This window comes from Anomalospiza imberbis, chromosome 5 (genome assembly GCF_031753505.1).
Source record: "Anomalospiza imberbis isolate Cuckoo-Finch-1a 21T00152 chromosome 5, ASM3175350v1, whole genome shotgun sequence".
In the NCBI taxonomy this organism is placed as follows: Eukaryota; Metazoa; Chordata; class Aves; order Passeriformes; family Viduidae; genus Anomalospiza; species Anomalospiza imberbis.
Window position 1 is genome coordinate 60,370,834 of NC_089685.1, and position 16,472 is coordinate 60,387,305.

Consider the following 16,472-nt stretch of genomic DNA (forward strand, 5'->3'; position numbering starts at 1 on the left):
CCATAGTTTCTCTGTGTCCTCCTAGGACTGCAGGATTTTGCAGTGCCAATCATCACACCCTGAGCCCTCCCCTTTCCTGCAAGTAGTGGCAGTAGCAGCCACCCTGTAACACTTACTCTGAAGTCCCTGCAATGCATCAGGAAAGCAGGTGCTCACAGCTTCCAGACCCACAGTACCGCTGGGACCACTCTCTTCAGCTTAATTTTAGTGTCTTGGAGGCAATTTGTCTGGACTGGTGACTCATTCCTCCCTCTTTCATTTTTTTTCCCTGCTCTCCCCCTTCCTATTCTCACTCTGCCTGTGTCTGGCATTGTGAGAGAGTGCCAGAGCTTAGAAGGATTAATGCAGCAATGTTTTGGTGAAAAGATGTCCCCAGCAACCTGCGGGGGCAGTCCCCACGGAGAGGAGTCTGCGTCCAGGTGTCCCCTCCCAAAACCTGCATCCCATCCTGAGTGGCACAGAGGGGAGACGACTTTTCCTTTGAACACATGGAGACTGAGAAGAGGAAAGGTAAAAGGAATGCGGGGGGCTCAGCTGAGAACTCAGCAACCTAGCAATCATCCTCCAGCAACTGGAGCCCACCAGGCCTCCTGTGGGGCTGCCTGTTGCTGCCGAAGGAGGGGCACAGCTGGGCGGTGCCTCCAGCCCAGCCGTCCCATTGCTCACGGCTTCAGGGCTGTGTCCCCCTGAGGCGCAGCGCATCACCGACATGACAAGAATGTACAGTCTGTTTATTGGGTCTTATTCACTACGTTGTAACCTCAGGGGCCCGGAAGGAAGGGAAGGGGCAGCTGGGCAGGTGAGGTAAGAGCGGGGACGTTGTGTGAACAGACAAACCAGTGCTACAGACCCACAGCAGTCTCTCAAGCTGGCAGAAGGAAAAAGCAATGACCACCCCAAGGTGCTGAGCTCTGGGTTGCTGGAGCCATCACTCTCCTGTGTGCTGGGCAGCCCCTGGCATCAGGATGAGACCGGGATCTATAGCCAAAAACATGACAGACCTCATAATACCAGCTCAACCTTCTTCCTGCTCTCCCTCCCTCTGTTCTGGTGATGGTGGGTGTATGAAGGGACAGGGTTCAAACTAGTAGGCTCTCATTCCTCTCTCTCATCAGGCTCTGACCAGCTTTGACTCTTGTCATGAAACCTCTCTCCTCCCTCTGCTGCCTTATACTGAAGTGGAGGCAGTGGAGGCAGGTAGGGACAATATGAGGAGTAAAGGAGTCCTGCAGGAGAAGCTGCCACTTGCCAATGAACAACACAAGAAACCCCTTGAAGTGAGCAGGGCTTGGTAAGAGGAAGGGACACTGGTAACTGCCATGAATAAGGAACAACTTTTTCTTTCCCTTTTTTTTTTTTTTTTTTTTTTTTTCCATAGGCAAAGGCTATGGCCCCATAGGTCCCAGGGCAGGTCATCCCCAGGGCAGCCTGGATGTAGTTCCCTCTGTGGCAGAAGCTGACAGACAGTTCTTCTCTGTGAGGGCACCTGTGGAAAATCCTATGCTGCCCCACATCAAGAGATGGGAACAAACTTGCCCACAGTCAAGCAGAAAGGAGGGGGAAGTTGATCCTGGGTGCATCATACCATGTCCTATCCTCTCCTCAAGCAGGATCGGTTGTCTCCCTCTCTCCCTTTGAAGGTGACCCTTTCCAACAGCCTCACCAGGAACAGAGTGGCCCTGACCATCTGGGTTCAGGAGCAGGAAAGCACCACTGGTGTCACTCCCAGGGATCTCTGTCAGACTTACTTGCTTAGAGGAGGCTGCAGGCCCGTTTCTTTGTCCGGGTGGGCTGTGGGCACAAGACTGCTCGGATGGCCTCGTCAAACACCGTCTTGAGGCCTCGCTGCGTCAAAGCCGAGCACTCGAGGTATTTCACAGAGTCTGTCAGGAGGAAAGCGGGTGTTACAATGGGGAGGAAGGGAGCTGGGGTAGGCAGTGGGGGTACCCAGGTTTCTGCTCCTTATGCTAGAAAGCATGGCCCCTGGCTCTTGCCCAAGCTGAATAAACACATCTCAGGTGATCAAAGACATTACCCATTGTCAGGACACATTTCACTCACTCAGACAGTCTTGACTTCAGGGCAAAGCTTGTCAGCTGCACTAGACCTAGGTTTGCCTACTGGCTACCCAGGTAGCCAGAGCAGAGCCATTGTGTGTGTCTGACCATGTCATCCTGGCCAGATACTCTCTCTGCTGAGCTTCTTCTTGAAAACTCCTTCAAGCTATGTTTCTCATCCTCTCTCCTGTTTCTGTGTGCCACATCTGAGAAGAGCTGGATGGTGAAGTGAGACACCCATACCTGGGATGGCACATATAAGCCCCAGCAGACAGAAGCAGAGACAGGAAACTGCAGTTGCAACTCTTCCTGAGAGATGTTAAAAGCCTCTCTCTGCCACTCCGGATATGGAGGAGTGGCCTCTGCCCACAGTGCAACTGTGGCTTGCACAGAAAAAATACTGTCCCAGATAGAAGTAAGCAAAGTAAAAGGGGAAGAGAATGTGAAAGTGTGTATATGTGGAGGATAGTGGCCAGAAAGAGGTGGAAAACAGAGGGCTGAGGGGTTGAGTCTTCCTCAAGAAGCAGATCTCCTTCCTGAGTCTCCTGAAGTGCACTTTGGCCCATGGCCCTGGATGTGTCTCCTTGTATCCCTCAGAGATATCACTGTGAGATACCACTACAAAAGCCTCGTTAAATTCAGGTGAAGCCCTTTTCTTCTGCCTCTCTCTTTTCAGTAGGTCCAAGATGATTCCCAAACACATACCTATTTCCTTGGCCAGAGCAAGACCCTGAGGATATGTTATGGGGGATAGCTTCTTCTCCTTCAGCTTCTCAATGGTGTCCTTGTCATCACGGAGATCCAGCTTTGTGCCCACAAGGATGATGGGAGTGCTTGGGCAGTGGTGCCGTACCTCAGGAAACCACTAGCAATGGAGTAAAATGCCAAAGGTGTGAGAAGAGGTCACATGTTTGGGCATGCATATGGGAAAACAAAGAGGCACTCCTGAAAAAAATGTCAGCAAGGTAACTAACAGCCTGTCCTTTCTCACATCCATTGTTGGGCACTATAGCCTGGCCCAGGCCAACTCCTGTTGCTGGGTCCTCAGGCATAATCCCTGTTAGGGAGCTCAAATTTTGTTATGCAAAAACATCAGCTGTTCTCAGCTCTCGACCCTCCCACCCAGGGAAGAACATTAAAGTGGTAGGGAGGACATACTCTTGTTCTCTGTTCACCAATCTCTCCCTTCTTTCCTCACTTCCCATCTAAAAGCTGTGGGCACCTGCTTCTATACCCTATGGACCAGTCCTGTGTGTCTGTCCTTTGACAGTCTTGGCTGAAAGATGCCACCAGAATATAAGTCTGTGATGTGACAGCACAATTCCCCAGCAAGATGAATAGTAGCCCATTAGTAGAGTTCTTTAAATGAACCAGAAAAGGCATCTGAAGGAGGTTTCTGACTAACAGAAAAGAGATACAACCTTTGAACCTAGATGTCCTACTGATAGTCTCCACCCATAATCACTGTTCTTGCAAGACCACCACCAACATCACCTCCCTCAGTCCCTGGCAGACCAGGATAGGGTCTCACCTTAGCACGGACGTTTTCATAAGATGCTGGGCTGACAAGGGAGAAGCAGATCAGGAAGACATCCTGTAGGCATACAACCATGGTGCAGAGTTAGGATGGGAGCATGGGATGGCATGATGAAGCAGGAAGGAGGCGGGAGGGGGGGGAGGGGAGGGAAGGTCTGTGTGGGCAGCACCCTCCCTCTGCAGCAGAGGGTTGTGCTTGGGAAAGCTCTCTCTATAATATAAAAGTCCAGACTGCTGCTTCTTGCCTCCAGTGGAGAGAAGGATCTCTGTTGCCCTGAGTCATGGTAACCATAGCCACCATTATCAGAAGAACCAAATGGTCAACTCTGAGGACAGGGTTTTTGCGGTTGGCACACTCATCCTCATGGGAAATGGCCTGACAGCTTCCTGCTCATTTCTCACAGAACACCAGAGAGCTTTTAGGCCAAAGGAATTTTGCCTACAGTTGAGACAGACCTAGTTTCAGCCTAAAATGTATACACACACAAAACTCAGAGAGCGCAGTTTTAGATCTCTAGGTAAGCGATTCTCATGGGCATGGTAGAATTCAGACTTCCTTTAAAACCAGAGCCAACCAAACAAAACCAAAACCATACCAGCTCATCAAGGTTATATCTATTTCATCCAGCTTCACCTAGCTGGAGCAGTGGTGCTAGACCCAGCCTATCCATTTCCATACTTCTATAGCCATCAGAGACCAAAACCTTGGAGAAACATTCCTCCACCTATCCTTGAGATATGTCTCAGGGTGGATGCAAGCATGCTGTTGAGAAATAGACCTACTTGCACTGACTGCAGGCAAAACCACCTTATACCACATGTCTGATTTTTAGGTGGCTGAAGCTAGCCCTAACAAATAATTTCTAATCAATTCCTAACCTTTTTGACTGCATTGGCAACCTTCAGACAAATGTCTCATGCAGCAAGGTCTTTCTGAGCTGGCCAAAAGACTGCTTGAAACAACATTTTCCAGAGAAGGTGATCCTCAAACCCTGAAATCATTCTGTCAGTGAGGTGAAAAACTGGTGAACACAGTATCTGAGGCACCCATTTATTCTGCTAGAGGCACCAGCAGATCAAACACATGCCCACAAATCATATCTCTTTTAAAAGGCAGAAGTCAGGAGAGAGGGGTTCATAGAAATGTGACAAGCTCCTGCCTCAGCTCTTAAATTCCACGAACCACCTTTACTTTACAAAGGGAAGGTTTTTTCCAGGGCTGTGTAAGGCATCTGCCCCACACAAAGTCAGTGATAGCTGGGCTCAAGAGTCTTTGAATGTCTTGTTTTCTTGCTCAGTTATACCAGTTACGGGAGTTTAGATAAAGGCTACAAAATATCCTTAAGATATCTTTCAACTTTTGGCTTCGAGGTGGTTGTATATCAACAGAGATATTCTCAGAAAAGGGCAGAGAGAGACAGTAACAACCCTGTCACTGTTCCATGGCACATGTTGAGTTTTGCAGAGAGGGATGGAGATGTAGCTGAGGGAGGAAGGGAGGAGGGGCATGGAGTATGACCCACCGTCTGCGGGTAAGAGAGCGGCCTCAGCCTGTCATAATCCTCTTGTCCAGCAGTATCCCACAGTCCCAGATTTACAGGCTTGCTGTCAACCATCACGTTGGCAGAATAGTTATCAAATCTGAAATTCAGAGACATAGGCCATGGCTCAAACAGGAGAAGAGGGAGCCCTTCCAGTAGTGTAGGTGGGGCTCACTAGGTGCACCCAGGAACAAAGGGTGATGATTCCTCTTCTCAGCTCACCTAGGTGATGCTGGTTTCCTGTTAACCTCCACTTTATGGAATCCTCACTCATCAACTTCCTCCCCACCATTCAGCTGTCCTGGACAGGTGCCTGGCTGCAGCTACACCTTTGATGTCTTGCATGCAAGTTCACAAACTGTTTTCTTTTCCCATTTTTTTCCCCAATATCCTTCCCACAACTGCATCTGCTCTACAGCCAAGCCCCTGTCTTTCTTCTGTGTTCTAAAACCTAGTTTTATTCTTAGAAGTGAAGAAGAATCCATGTCTCTGTAGTTTGCTGCACTCCTCAACAGCCCTGCTGGAACTGAGAACAATGCATCCCATCACCCTTTGACAACCGAGCTTGGAATATTTTGGAACAACTCTCAGGATTGCATGCTTAGGAGTAAAGTCTTGGTAGGAAAAAAAAAAGGAAAATAAAGCAACAGAGAAGTTCCTACCCTCATCCTAGAAAATTTTATTTCCTGGTCCTTTAGGTACTTTTTTCCCAGATTAAGGGAAACCAGTGATAGGGAGAAACCAACACAAAGGTCTTTTGAATGTGTTCATGGCATCTGCACATTAGAAGGGACATGATTTAGTAGAGGGCTTGGCAGGGCTTGGCTAGTAGTTGGATCTAATGATCTCAGAGGTCTTTTCCAACCAGTTCTGTGATTCTGCTCCATGCAGAATCTGTGACTGCTCCAATGACAGCAAGTGCTTTGGACAGGGAAGGAAGTGGGCTCCCATGTCCATCCACCTGCCTTCTCTTGGGCCTGGCCCAGTTGTTGTAACTTAATGCCTCTTTGTTTTGGCCAGTAGGATCCCATCTGCTACTTGTAAACTTAGCAAGCAGATAGACCTTGAGTTGGCTGGAGTCTCCCAAATATCCCATTTCTACCAGGGTTTTATAAAGTTGCTTCTTGTGAAAGGTAACAGATCCAAAGTTAGAGAGACCTTCACTGGGTTTTGTCTGCTTGGCATGGAGATTGTGACCCATGGAGTGCACAACAAGTGGTCACTGAGCCCCTTCACATCCTGCTTTTAATGCCTGCCACCCACTCCAGGACCTGTTTATGAATTACTCACACAGTGGGGATGTATTCTCCTGGGAAGGCATTGGTGGTATAACTGATAAGGAGACAGGTTTTTCCCACAGCCCTGGAAGAGAAAGAAAACAATGGCAGGAATTCATGGCAGCGCAGGCAGTCTTGCTAGGGTGAGATGGAGATGGGGCAATCCTTCCACACTTCTAACCTAGCCCTATCTGGAGACCCCTGGAAGCAGAAACACATTCACAGGGCCAGACAGTGCACAATAACAGGTTAGAAACCTGACAGGAAGAAAGACAGGATGTTGCCCAGAAATGTTTGTTGTCTTTGAGCATGAAGGCTTATTTTTATGGTCTAGTACAGAGGTTACTCAGGTAAAACACATCCACTCTGAGATGGAGGTGGGAGCCCATTTTACAGTGCATGCAGAGTGCTGTAGGCTCACAGCCAGGACAGGAGCATTGGTTTGGTGTGCCATGACAAAGCTGCCATGCCAGCTTCAGCACTCGAGTACAGGCACTCCTGCCTGCTTTTCAGCTGCTGTGGCCAGGGACTGGTAGCAACTTTTACTGACTTACCCAGTCTTTCCCATCTACAGTAAGCTGCAGCAACACGTGCACAGAGAGCTGTAAGGAGCCAGAAAGGTGCCTGCCCCCATGGCTGATGGGGGTTGCTGGTGGTGCTCCTGAGCTAGAAGCTGGTGTTTCCTCCCCCACAGCCTGATGCAGCACGGTGGAGTGCAAGGTAGCAACACAGTCCAGACTGGGTGAGAGCATTGGTGGGATAAGGAGCAATAATGCTTTCATGTGGGGGAAGGTGTTGTGGGCAAGCTGAAGCCTGTGGTGAGGGAAAGAAGTGCAAAGAAACTGGAAGAAAATTAAGCAGCCAAGACAGGTGTTGGAAAGAAAATCCTTCTCCTGCTGGGATGCTGTTTCTCAGGTTTGTGTGGCCTAGGAAAGCTTGGCCCTGTTTCAGTTACAGAACACAGGCAGGTGACAGCAACCTGCCTCAACTAGAACAGCCCAGAAGCAGGGAGAGGTCTTTTCCGGGCAAAGGCTGGAATTCTGCTGCTGGGACTCTCAGACCATCTCAGCTGTACCTGCAAAGTCCCCTACCACAGGGCTGCAGCTCTGCCTTTTTGTGTGCCCTTGACAGGCACTCTGGTCACAAGGCACCCGCCTGTCGCTGGACTGTGGGGCAGCTGAGGAGGAAGCTGAGCTTTTCGGCATGCTCTGACATTTGCTTCTTCCTCCTGCCACCCCCCTTTCTTAGATCCTCCTCTCTCAGTCCCTGCTCTTTCCCCAGGTGCCTTGCTTCCTTCTTATCATGGAGTTATCGAGGGAGGTGAAGAAATGCCTCAGGAGATCTATGGGCCTGCGAGAGGATCAGTCATGGATGAGGGGGAGGCTCTGAATTGGTGTGGTTGAACAGAGAGCTGCGCAAAGGCTCAGTGAAGGGGTGAAGGTTAGCACACAGAGGTGAGGTTAGTGGCATGTGCAGGCTCCTGTGATTGAACCCAGAGCATGTTAAGAGGTCAGTGATCTGTGATGGAGGGGTTATAGGGGGAGAACAGCTATGGGACAACACGTGAGCTGAGTGATGGGAGAAGGTCCTGTGGTTGTTAGGGTTGAGCCAAGAGGGTGACATTGCTGGCACGGCCAGGAGGGAGGTGAGGGGTGGTGAACCAAGAGCTCAGAGCAATGGGGGCTGTGTTGCAAGATGGTGAGAGGTGTACAGAGGTGCAGTATACAGAGAAGCAAAATGACGAGACAGAAGACATTTAAGAGGAATTGAGGTCTGAGAGGTTGAGAGCAGGACTGTTAATGATAGGTAAGGCTTTAGAAAGCCTTATCGCTCAGTAAAACAGGACATGTGGTGGGGTCAACCATGATGTGAGGGGATGCTGCCTTGAGGGAAGGCTACACAGTTGGTGCTGTGTGTGAGGGGCAAAAGGGATAGGGAATTGGTAAGAGATAAATGCCCAGTGGAGGCGTTAATCCAGCTCCAGTTTAAAGCCTTCAGGGACCTTTCTTAGAGGTTATGGTTTTTATTTGGGGCTCTGTCTTTCCTCATCCCTTCTCCCCGCCCCCTTGCCCCAGCCCTTGAGAACATGTCTGACATGTACGGGTATGTGTGCAGATATCTTCTTTCCCAGGCGAGTTCTAAAGGAGGAAGTGACTGTGGGGAGCAGCACTGCTGTAAATGTCTCTTTGTCTACTACCTTACAGCTGCCCCAGATAGGTCTGGCCAGCTTCTAGGTAGTCATCACAGCCCCAGGCAGTGATGACTGCTTAACTCATGGACGGCTTGGATAGGCCATTTCCAGGCATCAGGGGACATGGGCAGAGAAGCCACCATGTTGTGAAGGCAAGGTTTTGTTAGCTCCCACTCCCAAAGTGGCCTATATTTTTGCCTATCTCAGTGAAAAGAGCTCCACAGAGGGCCCTTGCCAGCAGTCTCCAGCACACCCCAGTACGGAGCTAACCTGCTGAGAAAAGCCAGACATGGAGATACTGATAGACATCTTGCCAGGACCAGAATGCCATGCCCTCTCCCACATGCCCAGTGAGCACATGGCTTTCAAGGAGCCATTCACCTGCAGGAGAGCACTTGCACCTAATGGGTTTTAAATCTAACTCCTGCCTACAAGTTGAATCTGGCAGGAACACCATCACCTCCTGTGTATGGGACAGATCTGCTCTACTTCCCATGAATGCAGATGGAAATGCAGATGGAAATGCAGATACATGATCAGCATTTCCGTGCAGATGCTCTGCGAAATGCCCTCTTCCACACTCTCCCAGAGGAATGTCCCTTGCCCTGGGGAGGGAGGAGTGAGCATGTCTGCAGTAGTAGCAAGCCTGCAGGAGGTCAGAAGAAAAGCGGGGCCAGTTTCACCAAGCATCCACCATTCTCCGTGCCCCTGGTCAGAGCCTGTCCCGTCCCGCAGCCGCAGCAAACCCGCACGGTACGTACCCGTCTCCCACCACCACACACTTGATGGCTTGCATGGCTCTGGACCCGTGGCGGAGGACGGTGCCCGAGGCAAAGGGAAGTCAGGCCAAGGCAAACAGCAGGGAGGGATGGGCAAATGTGGGTATCAACAGCAGGTTGCAAGGAGGGAGGAAGTGGAAGAGGGAACTTCTCTCAACGATCACCCTCCGGTCCCTCCGCCCCTCCACCGCAGCGACAGCGCGGTGGCACAGGCCGTTGGCTGAAGGCGGAGCAGGCGTGACTCCCCGCTCGGGATGACGACTGCTGTCATATTTCTCGTTCTCCCTGCCTGTCTCACCCACTCCCTTCCCACCTCATCCCAATGAACAGAGGGGGGCACCAAACTGCTTTTCCAGGGGAGCTGAACAAGGGTTAGAAGCGGGGTAAGAATGTGGAAGGGTGGGTTTTCTCCTCCCTCCTTTATCATCCAAGCTTTGGAGGAGGTGTTAGCAGGGAAGGGAATCTGAAGTGGGAGTACCAGGGTGATGAGGGGTAATGAAGGTTTTTCAGGTCTTCACAGCGCCCCTAAGTGTCAAGGGTGAAATATCACAAGGAACAATACTGCGAAGGCTGAACAAGGAAGTCATGCAGCCTCTAGAAAGCAGCTGCGATCCAGTGGCTGCTCTGTTCCTCCTCTACTGTGGGTAAAAGGAATTGCTGCACTTACTTACCTGCCCAGACAACTAGTACATCCTTCTCTTCTTCAAGCTGAACAACCCCAACTCTCTGAGGCAGTCCTCACTGTCCTTCAGAAAAGAAAAGATTTTTAGAGCTAAGCATCAAGAAGAAGAAAGCAATCACCCTAAGAAAGAAGAGACGAGAGCAGAATGATCCCGGGAAGCTCTACTCCTTTCATTATTGAAAAGAGCGTTTGCCTCCTCTTCCTTCCTTCTCCTCCCATGCAATATTAAGCCCCAAAAAGAGTGTATGTGGGCACATCTGGGTGCTCCAGCCTGACCTCATGAATGGATGGGCAGGAGATGGGTTTTATAGAAGATGGGATATGGTGGCACAGAATTAATTAAGAATTTCCAGGCTTTGCCTAGAGGTCAATCAGAGCAAGAACAGTGGGTTTGCAGCTGGGATGTTCTTGAAGGAAGGAACTCTGAGTAAAGTGTTTCTCCAAAGGCTGATGACCTTTGTGCTGCTGCAGCCGCAGGAGGCTGTTGCGACTGACCTGCTCTGGAGGAGAGCACTTCCAGCTGTCACTCAGCACTGGCTACAGCCCAGAAACCTTCAAGTATGGAATGTTTCCAAGTCTTGCCGCTATTTCAGAAGTACAAAATGAGCAGCTGTACGAGGTGTTCCCTCTGTGGGTGGTAGGGAAAGGGGAGGAAGGAAACCCTCTGACACCTCTGCAAGTGAGAGCAGGAATGGCACACAGGAATCCAGGTCAGAAAAGGACATAAGAGAGAGGGACAAAGGCTTTTACAGAGGGGAGCTGGAAAGAAGAGGCAGGCACAGAATATATTAACTCAGTTAGAAGGCAGGTGTATCAGGCTCTAGAGAATGCTACTGGTGGAAAGACAAAAACCATTCTAGGACCTGGTGGCAGGGATGAACAAGGACCACTGACCTGCTGAACACCTGAAAACCCGTGTTTGCTTTTGTCCTGGTAGTCTGGCATATGGGCTTGTGGGACTGGCAGTGTGGAAGGGACCAGTGAAGAAGACCAGTTTAATTGGTCAGGGAAGAGGGACTGTTGTGGAGAACCCACATACAGGTGGGCCCGATGTCAAAGACACTGTAAATCTGCATGTCCAGCAATGAGCTATGAAGTCCTGTCAAGAGCCCATTTCTGGGCAAATTACTTTTGCAAGATAATTCCCTGCAACTGCAATGGACAGTCAGTTCTTGTCCAGTCAGAAGTCTGTGCTGTGAATCTCTAAATATCCTTCCTCCACCAGCATTTCTGTAGAGGGATAACAGGGATCTACATAAAAGCTTTCAGGATGTTTCTTTCCATCACATTTAAATGGGATTAAATGGGATTATTCAATAATGGGATATTACACTCAAATAACACATACAGTAATCACTCTAAGAACAACTGGCACCTGCTGCATTAATACCTTTCATTTGTACATGCTGCAGGAAAAGAAAGGAACCTGCAGGAAACAGGCTCATAAACCTGGACTGAGCATATACAGATGTGTTGCTGCTGCTCTGATGTCCTCTCACACCACCAAGAGGTGCTCTTGACATGAGTTTCCTTCTGCATGTGCAGCAGGGCACACATCTGTGGTTTCTTGTTCCCTTTGCTGAGTTTGAGGGAGATGTTAAAGGGAATTAATTGCTCAGTGAGACACTTTTGTTCTGGGAGGCTTTCAGGGTCCTGAGCTGGGTCACCTCAGAGCGACCCAGATGTGCTGGGTTTGCATGGCACCCCTGTGAGACTGCAGAGCAGGGATGAAATGCATGATACTGCTTTTCCCCAGAAAGGATCCAAAGCAGTGAGGACCACCTATCTCTCCCTCTCTTTCTGTGGTGTTTTGCCCCCTCAAGGATGATGGAATAAAAGTAAGGGGGCTCTTTCAGAAATGGTGCTTGCACATCACAGCCCTGTACAGGAGGGCAGGAGCTGAGCAAGAGGCTTGAGCACAGACAGAATAGCAGGGAGAATTCTTTCATGGAGGCAGCACAGTGCTCATTTCTTTGCACACACAGGACACAGTTACAGCATGTCTTCTCATCCCCCTGGATTTTTTTTTTATGTGACCTCTCTCTCAGGCAGTCCTGAGTGGCCATGAGAACTTTTCTCTGTGCACTGGGTGTTCATCAGGGTAAACATTAATTTGCTTCAGCCTGACTGGACTGCAAACTGTCCCCCTTCCTATATACCCCTTTTGTACCTTCCCACTTCCCCTTTGACACAGCTTCATATCATCTGTCTCCTGCTTTTAGTTCTTGCTTTTCTGCTTCTCTTTTCCAAAATTCCCACTCCTCCCCATTGCTGCTTCCCCTCCCCCCGTCACTGCTGCGGTTTCTCAGACTGCCACAGTTGCTTGAAAAGCCTGTCTTGACTTAAGAGCTCAGATCATAACTGAAGTGGGCAATGATGTTCTGCAGTCCTTCTTAGAGAGGCTGTGGAGTTGTTTCACACAGAGTCTGTTTTCTGATAGGGCCCTCTTCTCCAGCCTAAATTTGTTCTATCAAACAAAAGCTTAGAAAAAGAACGAAGTTTCCAATCCAGCCTCACTGAAGACACTGAAGCCATTTACATCCATCATAAGCAACTCAGCTTGCAAAAGTGCTTACTTAGTTTTGCACCTGTCTTACTCATGGGCTGTTCTGGAGACCAGTCCCACTGCAATCAGGGGCAGGTGGTCCATTCCTGACCTCGTGTCATGGAGGCATCTCTGTCTTCTGAGTGTGACTGCTCTCAGCCTTTCCACTTTGGGCCAAAACAGCAGTTCTGCTGCCATCTTCCTACCTGGAGCACTGAAAGGGGTTCACCTCATCTTCATCTTTTCCCTTATGGATCTGGGTAAGCAGAAGAGCATGGCACAAACCTTTGGGCTTCATGTTCTTTGTGATGGTTGTTTCATACTTGTACTTCCTTCAGTCGAGAAGTTGTTCACAGACACTGTCTTACTGGGGTTTTGTGGCTGGGTCTTATCTGGTTCTCTGTACTTCTGCAGGTCCCCAGTGATGCTGATGTGGGTTTCCATTCCCAGTGACATTTTACTATCAGCCAGTGACAACCCCCATCTTGCTGATATGAGTGTGCCACTTTAATGGCAAGAAATACAGATCAATATCTGACTGTGCATTCTTTCCCACAAGGTGCTTAGACAGCTGAATAACATTTTTCACCTGCCTGTTGTAGAAGGAAGGTAACAGGGACTAAAGATTTTATGTGTAAATTCAAACTTGAGTGTCAGCTGCATGACATGACTTGATTCCCTCCCTGCTAGCACCCTCTGTATGTTATCAGATACACTGTGTTTCATAAATATAGATCCAATACATATCTTTACTTGTAAGTGATGATGTCTTCTAGGAAGGCTGCACCAGGGAAGTGAAAAAAACTGTTTAGAGTACTAAGAAAATCTATAGCTACTCTGTTTTACAAGACTAATATTTCCTGAACTACCAAAGTAAAATCTTGTGCTTCCCTTCCACCATTTTATTTCAAAGGCATAAAGCTTCAATCTTGCTGCACTTTCAAGTCTAACAAATAAAAAACATCCCTCTGGCTCTTCATTCAAGTTTATCAGACTCTAAGTGACCCTTCTGTATTCTTCATAAGAGGGTTTCTTCTTGCCTATGGCCTTTTATAATCACCATATTTCTACCTTTAAAATAAAGTCCAGTCCCTAAGCCCAAACTGAATGGCAGCCCAAGCCTCCTGAAGGGGCTATTGAATTTGAACAGATCTGGACATTGTCGCTCTGTGGAGACTTGTGGGAATACAGTTGACATGTTCAGCACAGAGAGATACATGGCACTTTGTCCCTGCCTTTATCCCCTTGAAAGCAGTAGGAAATATTTATATGTCCTTTTTATTTACACAATTATTTTAAGCCTGTACCAAGCAGCAGAAAAGTGCACGCACATTATTGGTTTGATATTTTCCATCGAGATAACCAGAACAACAGATATTTCCAGCTCAATTTTAAGTTTTTGTGTGCAGTCAGGGAGCATCTAGGGAGAAAAATTGGTCCCTGGCACAGGAGGCACAGGGAGTAATGCCTGGAGTACTGATCTGCAGCAGTCTGCCTAATCTGCCCATGCCCGATGAGGTGAGAACAGTGGACCAGCCTGGATACCCCCTTTGCACACACTGGCCTTGCTGACACCATCTGTGGGAGAACCCACATGCTCTGAGCCACTGGCTATGGACAACTCTGACCACACCATACAGCATTTAAACCTCGTTTTCCCTAGGATACATTGGATCCTATATCCCAAGGGCATAATTAATTTTCATTTCCTTCCTTCCTTCCTTCCTTCCTTCCTTCCTTCCTTCCTTCCTTCCTTCCTTCCTTCCTTCCTTCCTCCCTCCCTCCCTCCCTCCCTCCCTCGCTCCCTGTCACTGTGTCTTCCTTTGGGTGTTGTCCCCCTACCTTTTTTACTTGAAATAACAAGAGTTCTGTTTTGTAGTCTATTTATGGTCTTTTCATGCCATGACTACAGAACATGTGACACCTTAAGGGCATTTTCTGACACATTGCTGGCTGGGGTAGTGTTGGTATCCATCTGAGCTGACTACAGATCTGTATTGCCTGTCTGGGATGCTCAAATAGACTGACTTCTCAACTGGTTCTAGGTTTCCTCAGGAGAGGAACAGGTTGTATTGCTCCAGGGTAAGCCTAGAACTGAAGTAGTTTGTCCACCATGAGAATTATTGGAGGACTAGGGACCACAACAGAGAGGCATACTTTCCCTGAACTTTGGAAAGAATGGGAGATGCTCTAGGGTTAGTTTATTTACACAATCCTGTCTGTTGTGTACCCTCAGGAGAAAACATCTCACAGGTGCTTTGTTTTCACATGACATAGACTCATGCAGTTTTTATCAGTGCATTCCCCACTCAGACTCCTCTGGCTGAAATAACTGAAAGCATTTAAGGTCCATCAAATGTTACAAGCAAGGCCCAGAGGAATGCAAGTAGTGGAGGTGATCATTGAACTGAAACAGGAGCAAGGTCTCCAAACAGGGCATTCAGGCATTCCAACAGATAGGCAGGAACAGCTTTGAGAAAGAAACATCAAGGAGCTAAAAGATGAAGGAAGTATGGAGGAGAGACACAGGACCAGGTTTTGTACTCTGCTGGAGTGGCTGAAAGTACTTCTGCACACACTTCTACAGACATCCATTTTGGTGTTTGCATTTTGTGGTTTGACCTGCTCACACAGGTGTGTAAGAGGAGCCCTGATCAAGCTGCCTGTATCTGTCTCCTACCTTTGTGGCAGGCGAGATCATGTAGGCACACAGTTTGTGGTAATTGGGAGTGGGGCTGTGGCTGAGCCTCGTCCCTAATGGGCTACAGCTGTGAAAAGCAGGTGAGCAGCACTGAAAGCAATGAGACTTGGGGTGCCCAGGTACTGACCAATCACCAAAGGGAACAGAGGGCTCACAGGTGCAATGCATGAGCATGAGGGGTATAAAAGGTTGGGCTAAAGAACAAGCCAGGCAGATGCTTGCAGCCTTCTAAAGTGGGGTGATGTTGCTCTGTGTGGGTGGATGCTTTCTGAAATTGTATGGTGTTACTCTGTGCATTGTGGCCATCTCAACTGTGACATATGCTGTGACAAGATCACATCTTTCTAGCGAGTACTTTAGGCTGACATGTCTTGATGTCAGCTGCAGTACTGCTGAAACTACTTTTTTGTAGAAAAGAGTGATGGAAGGAAGGACTGGAGGTTATACACCAGAACCAGCTCCAGTGAAGAAGCTGGGGGCTCTGGCCTAGGTTGTGGAACAGTGAATTCTCCACTCATGCAGCCCAGAATCTCAACACAGAAGTTTAGTGTGCACAGGATAGGATATTGACTATTTGTGACCCAAGTGCAGGCCTCTGATAGCTTTTACGTGTGGACATTTCGTGTAATGAAGATCTGGGTGAAGACATGGATATAACAGCTGGAAATAAGTTTACATTCATGTAGCTCACTCCCTTCCTCTTTTTTCACTCCCAAGTTTCTAACTGCTTCTTAGTAAATACTTAAACTGGCTATAGAAAGTGAGTGCTAAATGCATACCACCAAGTCTTCCTAAGGATCACAGGTTGTGACCCTGCCTACAGCTGCCTGTGTAAATTCATTCTGGATTTCTGCCACTGCTTGACATGTGTAAGCTGGGGATATCTCCCACTCTTCACTGGAGGTTCATCCAAAAACAGCACTGAACTTTCAGCATAACCACAGCTTAAAGCAAGTACAAGGCACTGGGTGGAAGGGAGGGCAATCTGTGTCTTTCTTTCTGAGGCCAGACGTGAATGGCCCTAGAGCAAGAGACTGAATCAGGGAATAATTTTGGAAATTTTTGGTCTATTTCATCTCAGTATGATCTGTTGTAATCATTCAATTTCATTTTTTTCTGGATTTTTAATTTTTGATTGATAAGATATCCTTTTGGGAGTGTTT

The 16,472-nt window shown here is 48.5% G+C and overlaps 1 protein-coding gene across 1 annotated transcript; it reads right to left on the bottom strand.

Annotated features, from left to right (window-relative positions):
* Positions 1 to 710: 710 nt before the first annotated feature.
* Positions 711 to 9,553, bottom strand: RAC2 (Rac family small GTPase 2). Its single transcript, XM_068191182.1, has 7 exons — positions 9,364 to 9,553; positions 6,425 to 6,496; positions 5,117 to 5,234; positions 3,589 to 3,651; positions 2,763 to 2,922; positions 1,749 to 1,883; positions 711 to 978 (listed from the first exon to the last, which is right to left on the bottom strand). The coding sequence occupies exons 1-6, from the start codon at positions 9,396 to 9,398 to the stop codon at positions 1,753 to 1,755; spliced, it is 579 nt and encodes a 192-aa protein (XP_068047283.1). The 5' UTR covers positions 9,399 to 9,553; the 3' UTR covers positions 711 to 978; positions 1,749 to 1,752.
* Between the last annotated feature and the right edge of the window lie 6,919 nt (positions 9,554 to 16,472).